Source organism: Chinchilla lanigera, unplaced genomic scaffold (assembly GCF_000276665.1).
Source record: "Chinchilla lanigera isolate Chin_1 unplaced genomic scaffold, ChiLan1.0 scaffold00037, whole genome shotgun sequence".
NCBI classification, from domain to species: Eukaryota; Metazoa; Chordata; class Mammalia; order Rodentia; family Chinchillidae; genus Chinchilla; species Chinchilla lanigera.
In genome coordinates, this window is record NW_004955438.1 from 14,796,137 (window position 1) to 14,813,603 (window position 17,467).

The following is a 17,467-nucleotide window of genomic DNA, read 5'->3' on the forward strand; positions in this document are numbered from 1 at the left end:
CTCGAACTTGCAATGATCCTCCTGCCTCAGCCTCTGGAGTGCTGGGATTATAGGCCTGCACCACCATGCCCAGCTATTGGTACATTTTAGATATATATAATGATAGCATTCATCATAGGGAATTTGTACCTGTACATGATGTATCTTGCTAGTTCCCATTCCCCTCCCCTCCTTTCAGTCCGTCTTCCCCATTTTTTCCCTTCTATTCACTTTTTTTCCTTGTCTTTTCCTTCGTTGTATATTTTGATCACCCTTGTATGAGATCTTCTTAAGAACTTTCCTTTTTCAGAGTACTGAATTGTTTTCATTATTTTTTGAATGGGCAGTGTAGTTAGTTGCATGGTTCAAATGTAAAAGCTACAAAAGGGTACAAGGGAAGAGCCTCCCTCCTGACTGTCCCCAGACTCCCTCCTCTCCTGTCTGTCCCTGCAGCGGTGACCTCAGCTCATCCCAACACGCATGTCTGACAGATGTGCACCAGGCCTGCCTGTTGCCCTTGATGATCTGGTCCCTGTGCCATGGAGGCCTCCAATGTCAGCCCCAGCTAGGACCTGGGCCTCCCAAATCCTGTCTTGTCACCATCTGCATGTTCGAGGATATTTCTGGGTGGAGGGGTCAGGATGTCAGTCGCTGTGGGTGGTTATTACTGTAATTAGTTATTACGACAATCCATCTAGGACGGTGTCTGCCTGTAGTCAGTGCTGGATCAGTACTTACGTGATGAATGGATGGATGGTTCGTCACTCAGTGTTGCTGTGTACCAAGCACTGTCCTAAGCTCCTTATAACGGCCACATGACATAGTAAGGCTTACATTCCTTCCCCATTTTATTTATTTATTTATTTTTTTTTGGTTTTTCTCCGGTACCGGGAACCGAACTCACGACCTTGTGCTTGCCAGGCAACCTTCCCCATTTTAAACGTAAGCAAATTGAGGTGAAGAGAAATGCAGTCACTTGCGAAGCCACCAAGCTGAGATTCTAAGCAGGCTGCCTGGTTTTCAAGCCTAGGCTTAACCAGTAGACAACACAGCCCTTGTCATACTAAAGGCGTGTTTGCACACAGCTTTGGGGACAGAATTGGTGCCATCATCTGTGATCTGAGCCTGGAGGGGAGTGAATGTTCCTGTCTGGGACTGATAAAGGTGGGATGGTCAGTAGAGCAGGCTGAATCTGATCTGGTGTGGCAGCAAGGGGCTGGGATCTGTGAGCCAGAGGAGGTCCTAGAGGGAGGTAGAACTCAAGAGACTGTGGGTGTCCAGGGCTCTTGAGCAGAGTCCAAGATGAAGACAGAGCATCTGGGGCTAAAGGTGAGACAGAGGTGCTGTGAACCATGACAAACCTCAGAACATCTGAGCAGAGCAGGAGGCAGGCCTGGTATAGTCGAATCAGGCACCAGAAGTGCCCATCACTGGAGCCAGTACCTCTGCAGGCCCCACCAAGGCCCATGTAGGGTCTGTGTGGGCAGATAGGGTCCAGAGGGCACAGCGGAGTGCCTGTGGAATCAGGAGGCTGGGGTGGGAGGTGAGCAGTGCCCGGCACACACTCTGAGCAGCAGACGGCCTGCAGCACTCAGGTATGGAAAGTTGGGAGGCCTTTGACCTGTCAGACCCCTTGTTGTGGACTGTGATGTGTGAATGGAGGCGCTCTGGCCTGCTCTGGGCACTTCCGCAGCCCAGAAGTCCCACACAAGCTGACTTCCCCTCTGAGGTTGTGGGGAGGGCCACAGAGTGGGTCCCTGTTCCTGAACGAATAGGGTCAGGGTCCTAAGGTGGCCCTGGGCTCCACTTCACCTACCAAACCTTTGGGTTTTCTGGCCGAGGAGGAACTTGGGGAATGGCTTCCCCACTCTCCTGTGGCAAGTGCCTGAGCCTGGTGGTATTCTTTAACCCCTGCAGCTGGCTGAGGCATTTGTTCAGTGTGAGATTCTGAATTTGCGGCTTCTCTTCCATCCTCATGGGACCTCCGTGGTCAGCCTAGTGCTGTGATTTGGGTCTCGTATGTGCCGGGAAGGAGTGGGCAGCTGAGGCTCAGCCCCACACACATCTGGGAAGACAAGCTGGTCAGAGGAAGCTGCAGAGAAGTGGGCCTGGCTGCCTGCCTGCACTACACTGTGTGCTGGGCCAGAGCCAGCGCCTTGGAGGAGAAGCTGTAGGCTTCAGGCCGCCCCTGGTCGAGGGTCACTGGAGTCACAGAGTCACAGAATTCAGAGTGCTAGAAGGAGCTTTAATCCTTGGCCTGACCCAGGTTCAGTAAATACACAGCACAGCTGCTGCTGCTGTCCCCTGCAGAGCTCCTGGCAGACATCACTAGCAGATTCCACTGTGGAGCCCCTGGCAGACATCACTAGCAGTTTCCACTGTGCAGTCCCTGGCAGACATCACTAGCAGATTCCACTGTGGAGCCCCTGGCAGACATCCCTAGAAGACCCTACATTTTCTCTCCATGCAGCCTGCAATTTTGGCAATTACTGCCAAGAAACTGGAGTTCATGTGGAATTGCATCCTGTAAGCCATCTCAGATCTAGTCCAACCTTCTTATTTTATTTTTCCCATGAGCTCAGAGTGCGGAAGTGAGTTACCCAAAGTCACATGATGAACAAAAGAATGAGACTGTGATCTGACTCCAAGCTCAGGGCTATTTCCTTTATATCACACCTATCCTCCTGTGAGCATTTATTAGTATAGAAATAAGTATTTCTTATTGCACTGCTCATCTCAGAAAACCTTGTATCTCCCTTCATTCCCAAAATGTGATCCCAACTCTCAGAATCCAAATTAATTTTCCACAACTTCCCAAAGTATTAGGTAGCTGGGCTGGGGATTTAGCTCAACTGCACAAGGCCTGCCTGGCAAGCATGAGGTTGTGAGTTCAATTCCCAGTACTGGAGAAAAACAAAACAAAACAAAATTAAATGAAAGTATTAGGTAGCTATGGAAAAATTGATGCTTTTTTAGGTTCTTGTTAATAGGAATAGAATACTATCTAATCTGAGGGAAATGATGGTTAAGTGCCTTAACACAGTGCTCAGGGCATATGTATGGGGTTTATTGTTTCCCTGTTTTGGGGCTCCATACTTTAGAGATACAAAGACGGAAGATACTCAGCATAGTGAGAAGAATAAAATGTTATGAGCAGAGGGCTCAGAATCACATCATAAGCTGGTTGCTGCACACTTGAAATCCCAGCTACTGAGGAGGCTCAAGCAGGAGAATCACAGGTTTGAAGCCAGCCTGGGCAATATAATGAGACCCTAATTCAAAATAAAATCTAAAAGCAGCTGGGGTATAGCTCAGTGATAGAGCACTAGGTCCAATCTCCAGGACTACAACAAACAAAAAACACTCCATAATTTATGACCAACTGATTCGGACAAGGATGACAAGACAATTCAATGAAAGAATGGTCTTTCAACAAATGGTGCTAGAACAACTTGAGGTCCACATGCAAATGAAAGAAAGTGGACCTTTGCCTCACCCATACACAAAAACTCAGAAGGGAACAAAGACCTGTATGCAAGAGCTAAAACTATACAACTTTTAAAAGAAAACAGGAGCAACTTTTCACGATCTCAGATTAGGTGATGGTTGCTTGGTTATGACACCAAAATTGTAAGCAACCAGAGGGAAATACACAAATTAGACTTTGTCTAGTGTCGAAGGACACTCTCAAGAAAACAAAATAACCACAAAATGGGAGAAAATATTTGCAACTTGTGTATCTGATAAGGGACTTCTGTTCAAACATATAATGAGCTGAGAGCTCAAGAATAAACATGCAGTAGGCAAAGGCTTTGAATAAGCATTTCTCCAGAGAAGATATTCAAATGACTAAACATGAAGGTACTCCACACCTATAGTCAGCAGGGAGTTGCAATTAAAAAAACCACAGTGAGTTTGTACTGTACACCTAGTAGGTGTACAGGATGGTTGTAGCCAAAAAGACAGTAATAAGTGTTGGAAAGGTTGGGGGGAATTTAAAACCCTCACATACTGCTAGTGGGAGTGTAAAATGGCATAACCACTTTGGAAAACAGCCAGGCCGTCCCTCGAAATGCTAACCATAGAATTATGATCTAGCATTTCCACTCCTAGGTATATAACCAACAGAACAGAAAACATGTTCTGTACAAAAACTTCCACATGATTGGTAATGTCTCCAAAGTGGAACAGCGCAAATGTTCATCAGCTATTGAATGCCTGAGTTAAATGTGGCATGGAGCATTATTTGTCAGTAAAGATGAAAGAAACATTGATACAGAAATACTGATAAATCCTGCTGGCCACTTCAACTTGAGTAAATCTTGGACCTGTTATGCCAAAGAAGCAAAAAACCACGTAGTGTTTGGTTGCATTTGTAGGGAATAACCCAAGTCAGCAAATCTAGAAAGACAGAAAGTAGATGAGTACTTGCCAGGGGCCAGAGTGTGGGGAAGGGGGAGGGGAGTAGTTGGGAGGAAGTGGGGAGTGACTGCCCAGAAATAAAGTTTCTTTTTGGGGTGATGAAAACATTCTAAAATTGATTGTGGTGATGGTTGTGCAATTCAGTGGCTATATTAAAAATCATTGAATTAGATACTGTAAGTGCTACTGAAAAAGAAGCCATTCCGTTCACAAATTCCTGGAGAGAGTATCTTTCAACACGCAGCTCAGGGTCCATCCTGGGGAAGCAGGGGGTGATACCTCAGCAGCTGGGTGGGAGAGTGGAGTTGTTCAACCTTGGATGCTAGGGGATATACAAGCCAAGGTGAGGGGCTTTATAGGGGCGTGTCTTCATGGCCCTATAAAATAGTGTGAGAAAAGATCCAAGAGGAAAAACTTAAGTAGAGGAGATTCCAGCCCATAGAAATTGAGAGTGGTTTCTCAGTGAGTTGCTCCGTGGGAAATGGGTGCACGGCCTTGAAGGTCTTCAGACACAGCTCCTTGGCGGGGATGGGATGACAGGGAGGGAAGTGCTAGGGGAGCCTCTGAGGTAAGGACACCTAAACCTTTCCTTTTGGCGCTGTATCTGGCAGCCCACAGAGGCCCATTGTTAAGTATTCAGGAGCCTTTTGAGCTGGTTATGAAGCCACTGGGATCTTGACATCAGCAGCAGTGAGAGTGTTCCTATCATGGAAAACCAGCAGTCATTACACTCTGAGGAGCATTTGCTGCCAGTTGACTAATTGTCGCAGACAGGTGCTTTATCAGCACACCGCTGCTAAGTACTGCAGCAGGTCTGCCTGGGCGCTTACGGATCACTAGGCCTTACTGGTCTACCTCCATCCCAGCAGAGCTCCATCCCTTCTCATCCCTACTGTCACTTCAGCCTGGCTTTCTCCTTGAGTTATCCCAATCCTCGTCCTTGTGTGACAGTTTCCACTTGTTCTGGCTCAGCTGTAAGCTAAGCTCTTCAGTTGTTCTCTACCAGTCTCCTGCTGTGCAGAGGACCCCGAGGCTCACAGGGCTTGCATGGCTCACTGGGATCCCAGGGCCTGCCCGACCAAATCCTGGAGAGAGTATCTGTCAACACGCAGAGATCATCATCATTTGATCATCATCCTGAGGCCTTGGCAGAGGAGCTGGCCTTGCTCCAAATGCATGCAGCTCATAGTGCACTCTTCCTGTTGCATCTGTATCAGGAATGAAGAGTTGCAGGGTACAAAGCCTTCAACTTTAGCTGCTGCACTTTGGCCCAAGTCCTGCAGCTGCCATAGACTGGAGGAGCAGTTCTCAGTGACCTTCTCTGACTTCTACCCCAGTGGCTTCCTGGTGGCTGAGAATTTCCCTAAGTCCCTGGGGTCCAAGTCTCTGAGTAGCTGAGTAGATCCATTGCAGGGTGGACTTATCTTGATCACGCCAGCAGGGGTCTTTGGGCCCATGAACTGACTTTTAAATGCCAAGAAAGACTGCGGGAACATCGTGGGGAATCATGCTGTCAGAGGAATAGGCTCAGGGGCCCAGACACCATCATCTCCCAGCTGGTGATGAGGGGAAAGGTGTACGTGTGCATGTATTTGTTTTTTAACCAGATATTTCAAAGCATAGAAAAATCTGCAGAAAAACAGCAATTCCTGTGCAGCTTCATTACATCCTCCCATTTTGCCATATTTCCCTCAGAAATAAATAAATCTTGCAAGACTGGATGGTGCCTCCTTCACACCCCTCCCCCACCCCCACTTTCTTCCTTGGCCCCCCAAGTAGCCTTCATCCCACACCACAAACAAGACAGAGAACTCTTGTGTTTATTTTTATACTTTATGTGTTTTCATTCCTTCTGTCATTTGCTTATTGCACTGAGCATTATGGTTTCTTGTTTGCTTACTTTTAAGACTCTTTCTTTTAACTTTCTCTTTTGACCTGATTTGAGACTCCCAGAAAAGTTGCAGGGCTAGAACATCAAATTCCTGTGTGTAGCTCTTCACCCGGCTTCACCAGTGGCTAACACCGTGTCACACTGGTTCGTTTTCACTCTCTTTTCTTTGTCCATCTCCCTTTTTTCTGAACGACGTGAGAGGACATTGCAGGGGTTGCACCTTACTGCCCTTGTCCTTCAGCAAGTCGTTCTCAAAGCCAAGGACAGTCTCCTAACCTCAGCACAAGGACGGAAGTCAGGGAATTAACATTTGCACAATAAACAGGGTTGTGAGAGGTGACTGTATAGCTGATTCCTGCCTTGGAACTATGCTATGGTCCCGGGCAGGCTCCCCGGAAATTTACGAGCCATCCTGTTATGGATGACACTGGCGTCTCCCATGTCCCCCTGGTGAGGGCGGCAGCCTCGGTGGCCATCATCATTTCCCAGTGTCCAGCATCTCACCTCTTTTAAATGTGAAAGATTGTCATCCTGGAGGGCACAGCTGTTTTCACCCTCAAGGGGCCTCCCTCTTGGCGCTCCAGTGGTTTTTAGCAGGCTGAACTGTGGTTCTCACCAGCCTTGAGCCATTTCGTGTGCTGCTGCCATGGCAACTGAATGCAGCAGGTGTGAGCACGGCCTGTTTGGGAAAATGAGGTGTGTTTGGTGGGACCAAGTTGGAGAGTGTCCCCAAAGCATAGGTGTTTGAGGGAGAAAAACACGCATGACCACATGTATAGTTACCCCAGCTAGAGTAATTTGAAGTATTCACAGGAGCCAGATATTACCAGCTCTATTATACAGATGAGAAAACTGTTACGACACATCATTATTATAAAAACTTGAAGCAACCCGCCTGAATTTCTCAGAAATTCTCAGCTATCTTTAAGGATGGCTTGCACCGCCCTCTGGAAGTCATTTCTCTGTATATTTATATGCCTCTTTGTGTGTTTGTGTATATTTCCACATGGGCTAAGAAACATTACTGAACTGTCTTTGCCAGATATTGCAAGGATGCATAATTATGGGAACTTTTTGTAAAAAACCTTCTCTGAATTTAAAAGTTTAGAAATATTGAAATGTTGCAGTGCAATGGTCAGAAACAGATTTTGGAGCAAGGTTGCCTAGATTTGAAGGTCAGCTCTGCCGATTATTGGATGGGTGACCTTGGGTGAGTTATGTAACTTCTCTGTCCCTCACTCTCCTCGGCTTTCCATGGGACTGTCAGGTTCAGGGCGGCTGTACTCATTTCTGAGGGCTGCAGTAGCAAGTTGACAGCATCTTAAAACAGCAAAGACTCACTTCCTCATAGTTCTGAATGCCAGAATTGCAGAAGTCCAAGTCAAGGGGTCACTGGCTCCGGTTCCTCCTGGAGGCTGTGATGGAGAGTGATTCCATTCCTCACTCCCGGCTACTTCCTCAACCCTGGGTGCGCCTAGTGTGGGGCATCGTAACTGGAACCTTTGTCTCCACCTTCTCGCAGGCGCCATCTGTGTCCTTCCTTTTTTTTTTATGAGACACCTCTCATCAGCTCCAGGGCCCACCACAACCCCAGCTGAGCTCATCTCAGCATCCTTAACTTCATTACACCTGCAGAAATCCTCCATCCAAATCGTATTCACAGGACCTGGGGGTTGGATTTGGACATATCTTTGGGGGGAGTGACAAATCACTGTAAGTATGAAGGTGACTGAGATCCCAGGGTGCACAGGGCTTAGAATGGGCCCTTGGTGGGCACTGTGAGCTGTGGACTCTATAAATGAAGCAGTCAAGGTTGGCATTGCCAGGGCACTTTACACTCAGCTTTTCAGCCCTTCGTAACATACGCGGTACTGTCCAGAGCGACGGGACGTTCCATAGCATTTGCCCCTGCAGCCACTAGCCTGAGCACCCTCTGAGAGCAGGGACCAATCGCTCCGTCCCTGGAGACTCCCTGACCCCCTTTGTCTTGCTGAAGCTGAACACCATCCTGCCTGGGTCAGGATGGTGGATAGGGCAGTGACAGCCTGTCCCTGGTTCCCCAAGTCTGTGCAGTAGCCTCAATTCTCCTCCTTGTGAGGCCATAGGCAGCTTTCCTGGGGCTGGCATGTGTGGCCCAGAGCAGGCATACCCTTCAGCTGGAAAATTTCCGTATCTTCCTTCCAGACAGCAGCCCCACTCAGGCCACATCCTGCACTGCTCTGATCCCCACTCGGGCCAGACCCCGGACCTGCAGCAGAGCAGAGTTCTCCTGTTCTTCCTGCCTAAGTTTAATAGGCTGGTGACAGACACAGACGTTGTGCAGGGAACCCACTCACTCTTTGGGAGCTGCTGGGAAAATTCCCAAGCAAGCTGGATGCTGAGTCTGGGCCAGAGTGTGGTTTTTGCCAGCATCTTGACCACTTGCACCTGGCAAGGTGTCCGTGGACACTACAGAATAGGGATCCACTGGGACAGATCAGAACTTGAACTCTGGACCTGACACAGAGAGTTCAAGCCTCTCTGCGGTGGAGCTGCTGTAAGCTTCCGAGGCTCATTATGTTGCATTGTTTATGCCCCTGAGGTCCTGTTGCTACCTTTGCAGGGACTTTGTAGAGCTGGAGCTCTGTCAGGAAGGGGGAGGACCCAGGTGGCAAAGTCTCTGTGCAGTCAACAGATGATACTCTTCGGCCTTAGCCACTCCTTCTCTACCTTCTAGAAGGCAGGGGTTGCAGCCATTGACCTCTTATGCATTCTCTCAGCCCTGAGATCCTTACTCTGCTGACCCCCCAGCTTGGGTCCTGAGCAAGTGTCTGTGGAACCTCAGGGGTCAGGGGGATCTGCAGTGCATCAGTGGTCCAGGAAAGCAGTGGCTTGGGAGGCTTTGGCGTCTGCTGTCAGTCGAGGCAGCTGAGGCTGCTGGCCCTTTGATGCACATCCCTGCAGGTGTCTGGGGTAAGCCTGGCCTTAATTTGTCATTTCGTCCCCGCTAGTCTCAGGCATGAAAGAGATCTTCCCAATGGTTTGTTTCTCTGCCAAGAAAATTGGGTTTTCTTGGCAATTGCATCTGTGTTCGTTCAGGGCTTGTGTTTCCCAGGCATTTGAACTTCTGGGTCACCGCCAGAGCTTGATGTTGCCTTGGGCACAAGGCAGCTGACACAGACGAGTACCCCCTCATTCCAGTCCATTGTGGCAAGTCCTAAAATTCAAGGCTGCAGTATGGGAGGATTGTAGCAGGAAGAGAATTCCAACTAGAGAGTTGGAGAGATGGAAAAATAATAGCTAACATTTACAAAATTACATGCTAGGCTAGGCATGGTGATGCACGCCTGTAATCCCAGCATTTGGGAGGCTGAGGCAAGAGGATTGCTGAGAGTTTGAGGCTAGCCTGGGCTACATAGTTAGTTCAAGGCCAACCTGAGACCCTATATCAAAACAAACAAAAACAAAATTACATGCCTGGTACTATGCTAAGTACCAAACAGATGTCTTATTGAATTTTCATGCTAACTCTATTAAGCAAAGACAGCTTGACCACTCGACCTTTTTTTAAACAAGCAATTAAACTGGGAGTTAAAATAATTAGCCAGGTTTCACCACATCTGGATTTAAACCTAGAACTTCTAGTGCAGCAGGCCAGCTTCATCTGAATAGGCCTTAAGTTTAGGAAGAGTTATATTTCCAGCAGTCCTCTATAAAAAACATTAAACACACAGCAAAGTTATAAGAATTTCACAGTCAATGCCCACAAACCCACCACTACGTGTTTTCCATATTTGCTTTTTTACCTATATCCTTATTCATCCATGAATGCATCTTATTTTTATGCATTTGCAGGAAAGTTATAGACTCCCTGAATATGTTAGTATACATATCATTTAACTAGAGTTTGATATTTAGTTGTGGTTCTTTTTATCAAGTTAGTATAAAATTTACGTAAGATAAAAGTAAGTGTACATTTCTAAGGGTACCATTCGAACTTTATATAAATTGATTCGTATGATGGGGACTTTTTTGAATCTACTGTCTTTCATTCAGCGTAATGTTTTTGAGATTCATCCATGCAGTTGGGTGTATCAATAGTGCCTTTGTACTGCTGACTGTTCTTTGTGCTGATATACTGATACCAGATAATGGCATCTTTTGACCTACAGAAGGTAGAAACAAGACAGGGCCAAATATTACAAGCTCAGCTATTATTGCACAGGCCAAGATTTATGGGGAACTTCAGCCAAATTGGGACAGCAATTGTTTGAGAGAATTCCTGTTTTGGTTTGTGTCTGGATCCACCCCTCCTCCAAAGCCTCCTGCAGTCATGGGCTGGGTTTCTAGATTTTATGATTGATTCATGGTCCAGTTCTGGGATTATGGGTGTGAGTGTTGCACCCACCCTGGGGCAGGGAGCCTGCATACAATATAAGGGAGGGAAAGAGGCTTACTTGCTGCTGCTACTCCCTTTCTGCTCTTGCTGCTCTTGCTGTCTTGTGTTGCCTTGAAGTGTTGCCCCTCTGCCATGTGCCATCCTTCCTTGAATCCAGCTGATTATAGACTGAAACCTCCACAAACTGTAAGCTAAATAAAACTTTCTTTCCTTAATTCTTGGCATCATGTATTTTGTCCTAGGAATGAGAGAAAAGTAGCCAACACAGTTCCCAAGCTGCTACTCCCAGAACAAAGAGAGAAGCAGGGTTTTATTTTGTTTTGTTTTGCTGGGGTAGGCTAACAAGCAGTAATTCCTATCAGCCAGGGGCGTATTTCCAAGTGATGTTGCTTCTTGTGATGGACTTGGACCACTGGGAGGGCGGTCATGGTCAACTCGTCCTAGAAGCTGTTGGATTTTCATGTACCTGGCACCACCAGGCTGTGCATAACATCACAGTCTTGTACAATAATGCCTCAGTTCGCAAACACTTCTGCTTGCAGACAATTCAGATCCACACACAGAAGGGTCCTTCAAAACTTTGCTTCCATTTGCGAACTCCGCACTGGGTGATCAACATGACAGCAGCCATCTTCCCCACATGAACATGAGCTCAGCCATCTCTCCAGAATCGTGGACTGAATTAAATCTGTGAACTGAGGTACCACTGTACTTAGTACAGAGAACTTTGACTAACAGGAGCTGCTCAGGAACTGCTGTTACTGTTAGCAACTATCAGTGCCACCGTCCTGCAGAAATGTCCTGACCTTGTGATAGGGCTGAAGAACTTTCAGTGCTTTAGTTGCTGGAAGAGCATGAGGGAGGTGTAGAAGAAACACACGCCAGTTCCAGCAGGCGCTAGGCCAAGCTAATGCTGCACCATAGGCTTGGACTCAACATTTTTTTAAATGAGCAGCCTGCCACATGCAGAGCTGAGTAGAATCTGATTCAAAATACAGAGAGCGAAGGAGACATATAATATGAAGACAGAGGTGCCCAGCCTTTTATTAAATTCCTATCACCCATCAGTGTAGAGGACAGTCCACATTCCCAGCAGAGCCGTCTTCAGGGTCCTGGGAAGTCACTGACCCAACTGCTTTCACAGCCAGCATGTAGAACTGTCATCTACAGCAGTGCTAGTGGGAAACTAACAATGTATTGCCCAGCTGTGCAACCTCCAAAATTAGTGATCTTAAGCTAAGAGCAAGTGAAACTAGTGGGCTTATTTAGGTTTTTTTTTTGGTAACAAGTTCTCATTTTGTGCAAACATTTTGCTTATGTGGTATTATCAAGGTCTCAGAGTGGGTTTGTTGAAAAATGGCATATTCTAAAGGGTATTTACTGCATGCAGGGGCTTGTTTTGTCACCCCAGCCTTCCATTTCATCCATGTCCCACCATGGTTGTCCCTAAATATCTCAGTGTCACAAATCTGCTTGTTCCTTCTCCCATCGATGGACACCTGGACCAGTTTTGAGCTATAAGTAATGGCGCTATGACGGTTTATGTGCAAGTCTTTTTGTGGACACGTGCTTTTTCTCCTGGGTATACTCCTGGAAGTGGGACCACGGAGCCATACAGCAAGTGCATGTTTAGGCTGATAAAATCTGCCAGTGCAGATATGCAAAGTGCTTGTACCAGTTACATTTATAGCAACAAGATGTGAGAGCTCTGATTATTTCCCACCCTCACCAACACGTGGCATTGTCAGTCCTTTTAATTTTAGCCATTCTAGTGGTTGTGCCTTGGGATCCGTTGTGGTTTTCATTTGCATTTACCTAATGGCTGAGGATTTTGAGCACTTTTCACCTGCTTATGAGCCCATTTGCATGTGTTCTTTGAAGCATCTGTTCAAATCTTTTTTTTTTTTTTTGGTTTTTGGTTTTTCTCCAGAACCGGGAACTGAACTCACGACCTTGCGCTTGCCAGGCAGGCGCTTTTGCCGCTGAGCTAAATCCCCAGCCCCTCATCTGTTCAAATCTTTTGATTCCCCACTTTTTGAATGATTTACTGGTTCTCTGTTAGAGCTCTGTTTTACAAATATTTCTTCCAACCTGATGGGCAAAAGTTTTAAATGTTGACACAGACCCAGTGGATCTTTTTTTTTTTTCCTCTTATAGTTGATACTGTCTGTGTCTAGTCTGATACTTTTGTCTCTGGATTGGGAGGAAGAGCTGGAGTCCTGCAGGCACTGAGGTGGATGGAACAGCAGAGGAGGGGCAGGGGGGCAAGTGCAGGTTCTGTTGGGGTGATGGACAGCGGCCTTGGGCAGAGGCTTTTAAGGGCAAGGGCCTAGAAAGTGAATACCTTGGACATGAGGGGACTGGGCTGGATTCTTTAGGAGCCACTAGAGCCACTAGCTATTCTTTAGAATCCTCTTAGAGCTGGAAAGGGACAAAATCACAAGCAAATGAGGTGGCACAGTCCCTGTGACTCACAGTGGAGCCTGCGGCAGAGTTTCCACTTGGTCACCTGGACAGAGGCAGCTTTGTGCCTCCAGATGCAGAGGCAGCTGTGGGGAGAAGGAGTGGATCCTTTCTGTGTGTGTCAGAGTCTCAGTAGGCACTAGCAAATCTTCAACCAGCTCGCTTTTTCTGGGCCAGAAAGCCCGAGGGCCGGTCTAGGGCAGCAGTGAACCAGAGCCAGAGACCAGCCCTTCTCTCCACCCGGGGGAAGTTGCGCATATGCAAGATGGAGAGTCAGACCCCCATTTACCTCCTCCCCTTCTCACCTTGCCACCCACCCGCCCCTCTGGCGCAGGAACCCCAGCCTTTAGAGCTTGCTCTTCTTTCCACCTGGACATCTCTTCCGTGATTCCTGCATCCCGGGGTTTAGTCCAGAGTCTTTCAATGGGGGGGGGGGGGTCCCTGGTCCCCTCATTTGGAATTTCCAACGGCCCCTCCCTCCACATCTTGCAGCACCACCATGGAACACACTCGGGCTACACATTCACCAGGACCCCCTGTCCTGTCCCCCTGGAATATAAATATAAATGTCATCAAGGTGTGGGATCTGTCTCTCTGTCTCTCTTTCTCTCTCTGTCTCTCTCTCCCTCTCTTATTTTCTGTTTTGCCATTTTGTCCTTACTCTAACCCATTCCTAGAACAACATCTGCCATTTGAAGGTCCTCAAAAATATTCACAGCATGAGTGAACGAGAGGCCACCTGCCTCCTTCTCTAGAGCCTCTGCCTGCCGCTGGCCCTGGTTCTACAGGAGAAAGTGGGATACACCCAGTGCCAACTTCAGGCCACCCAGCGGATGGAGAAATCTTCTCACCGCTGTTGTGCAGATGAGGAGACTGTGGCCCCAGGTGGGAAGGACTTCACCAAAGCCTGTCCCACAGATAGCAGCAGAGGAAATGGGAGCCCATGGCACTCACTCCCAGCTGCAAAGCGGAGTCCTGACCAGTCCTCCAGGGAAAGCCCTGAGTCCAGATGTTCCAGGATGGTTATAACAGGGCTCTTGGTGCCAGAGGACAAACACTGTTGTGTTTCCAAGTGGAGCCGGAGGAACCTGTGGGCCCTAGGGTGGTTCTTTGCTGGACAGTTGTGGCCTTCACCATCCACCTTCCTGTGGAGAGGAGATGGTGAGACTTGGAAGTGGTCAGTGTCCTCTGGGCCCTTGGCCTGGAGCTCCAAATGAGACTTTTTGCCCCATGCACAGCCTTGGACGTCCATGGGGCAGGCTCCCTGCCCCACCCAGCCCTGATTCCTGCCCTTTCCTGTGCCACTGACTTCCCTAAGGACCCGTCTCTTCCTTTTGCATGGACTGCAGGCTGTGGACCCAGTAGCAGCTCCCCTGGGAGGGGAGAAGAGGAGACAATTTTATCAGCCTCTGGACAGCTTCACCTATCAAATACCCTTCTCCTGGCACACCTTCCTGCCTGCCCCCTACAAACCCAGTGAAGCTGGAACTTCCCACCCTTCTCTCCCTTGTGGGGAATACAGTCCCCCCATCATGAGTCCTGCTGCCCTCTGGCCCTCAGGAGTGTTCCGCTCTCACATGTTCTGTCATAGGGTTCATCCTGGCCTCACCACCCTCTCCCGAAGGAGGAGAAGCCTCCTCACAGCGAAGCCCTGCACACTTCAGGAAGGAGCCCTAGCCCTGCTCACTGCTGCCCCAGCAATGTCACAGCAGCAAGGACAAACTGAGAGGCACTGTGCCGCTTCCTGACTCTGTATGTGACTGGCTTTATGGGATTAGTTTCCAGCCCTGCAGACACCGCTGCAGGAGACCTAGTTCTTAGGCAGACCACCACCAGAACTCAGCCCGCTTGCCTCCAGGGACCAAGGACCTAAAGTGGCTGCTCCTTTCCTGAAATCAAAACTAACCTATGTGTGCTGAGGCAGGGGATATGAGTGTGATGGAGGGGGTCCCACTTCTCTTAAACCAGGCAGAGTGATCGATCGGTCCCTGGTCCCTCAGACTGGTTCACTATTTCTTGAATCTATGATCTTCCTGCTAGCTCCACTCTGATGTGTTAACAAATCCTCATCCTGGGGTGGGGAATGTTGACTGGGAAGGGGCGTAAAAGAACCTTCTAGAAAGAATATTCTTCATCAATGCTGTCCAACAGAAACCTTGTGTATAACCTAAGCCCCGGACTGGGGATTTAGCTCAGCAGCAAAAGCGCCCACCTGGCAAGCACAAGGTCGTGAGTTCGGTTCCTGGTACCGGAGAAAAACCAAAAAAAAAAAAAACCTAAGCCCCATAGTAGTTAAAGTAGCTGTACAGTAAAAAGAAACTAATTTCAACAATGTTTTACCTAACCCAACACGTCTAAAATATTATTTCAACATGTAATCAATATAAACTATTGATGAGCTCTTTAATATTCTTTTCTTCATACTAAATCTTCAAAATCCTGTATCTTATGGCACATCTCAATTTGGATCAGCCACACTTAAAACTAGGTAATCACCTGTGAGTGGTCATGGCATTGGACAGCGCAGGTCTCTCTCTGTCTGGGTGGTAGTTGTATGGGTGGAGATGTGTAAAAACAGGACTTGTGGTACAACAGAGATTTGTGCATTTTGCTGCCCATAAGTTACTCTTCAACTAAAAGTATTTTAAAATCCTCTTCAGGGCTTTATTTAAATGCCACCTGTGCTTTTCTGAGCCCACCTGAGTTGAGAGTAGCAGCTGGTGTTATACTGTGCTCCTGTTATATTAATTCCCTTTTTGTCTATAGCCTGCTATTTGTGTGTATGTCTAACTGACTTTTTTTTTTATTTTTTATCTGACCTACTGATTGATGGATGGATGCATGGATGGGTTGATTAAGGAACTGGGGATTGAACCAAGGACCTTTGCACTGACCTACATCTCCAACCCTTTTAAAAAGTATTTTTATTTTGAGGCAGGATCTTGCTAAATTGCCCAGGCTGGACTCAAACTTGAGATCCTCCTGTGTCAGCCTAACAAAGTGTTGAGATTACAGGCATTCAACACTACGCCTGGCTTTACCTGCTTTATTATAAGCACCTTAAACTGTAGACCCTTGATCTGTCCATTGTGTAATTCACCAAAAGCTGCCCCACCCCGGGTATATAGATACTAAGTAAGCACTGCTGAATTTAATCCCCACTTGTACATATCTCTGGGCCAGCTGCAGGGCAGGCTGATCATTTCATTTTGTTTTTCAGTCCTGTTCCAGATATTGACAAAGGAGAGGGAGAGGAAGAAGAGGAGGCGGACGGTGTAAGGCTTCCTCTGGCAGCCACGTCCAAGAACTGCCTTCCTCACCGGGGCATCAGTATCCTGGAGAAGCTGATCAAGACGTGCCCCGTGTGGCTGCAGCTGGGGCTAGGCCGGGAAGAAGCGGCCCGGATCCTCCACCGGGAGGTGGCCGGGGTGAGTCAGCAGCAGCAGCCAGAGCTCAGGGCGCACGGGGAGCTCTATGGGAAAGCAGCTGCTGCCAGACCACTGCCTGTGTGCTCTTTTCTCATCTCAATCTGCTTTTAGCCTCATTGTTTCCCAGTGCTCAGCAGTGGAGCCTGTGGAAAGACTGCCTTCTCCTTTGGGGAGCAGGAAGTGAGCAGCAGGTGGGCCTTGCTAGACATTGAGGCTGGAAAGGCAGGACTAGTGCGGTCTGGAAGCCATGCTGGCCTCTCTGACTCTGAGAGCCCAGCCAGGAGGCTGGGAACCAGAGAGTGTCAGGATGAGAGTGGTTTCAGACTCCCTTATTTTACAGATGAAAGTAAGAGACATAAGTGTGGTGGTCAGAAGATGTTTTGGAGTCAGGTTGTGTGAGTTGGGCTAGCAGTTTAAGCTTTCTGAGCCCCACTTTTTGTCATTTTGAAATGAGGGCATTAGCAGCCCCTCTCAGGGGTGCTGTTCCTGGTATGTGGGAAGAAGGATAGATGATGACTGGATGGATGAATGATGGATGATAGATGATGGACAATGGATGGATGGATGATGGATGAATGATGGACAGTGGATGGATGGATGATAAATGGATGATGGACAGTGGATGGATGGATGATGGGTGATGGATAGATGATGGATAGATGATGGATGATAGATGATGAATGGTAGATGGATGATGGATTATGGACAGATGATGGATGATTGATGGATGATACATGGATGATGAATGGATGATGGATGATTGATGGATGATAGACGGATGATGGATGGTGGATGATGATGACAGATGGTTAGATGATGGATGATGGAAGATAGATGGATGATGGATGAATGGATGATGGATGATGGATAGATGATGGATGATGGCTCAATGGATGATGGGTGATG

General features: G+C 47.8%; 1 protein-coding gene across 1 annotated transcript in view; it reads left to right on the forward strand.

Annotated features, from left to right (window-relative positions):
* The window catches only part of Rin3 (Ras and Rab interactor 3), a gene marked incomplete in the record, with an annotated part of 120,707 nt that overhangs the window by 18,271 nt on the left and 84,969 nt on the right, over positions 1-17,467 (forward strand). Inside the window, 1 exon segment of the mRNA XM_013517215.1 lies at positions 16,354-16,561. Within this exon segment, the coding sequence (XP_013372669.1) occupies positions 16,354-16,561 (208 nt within the window).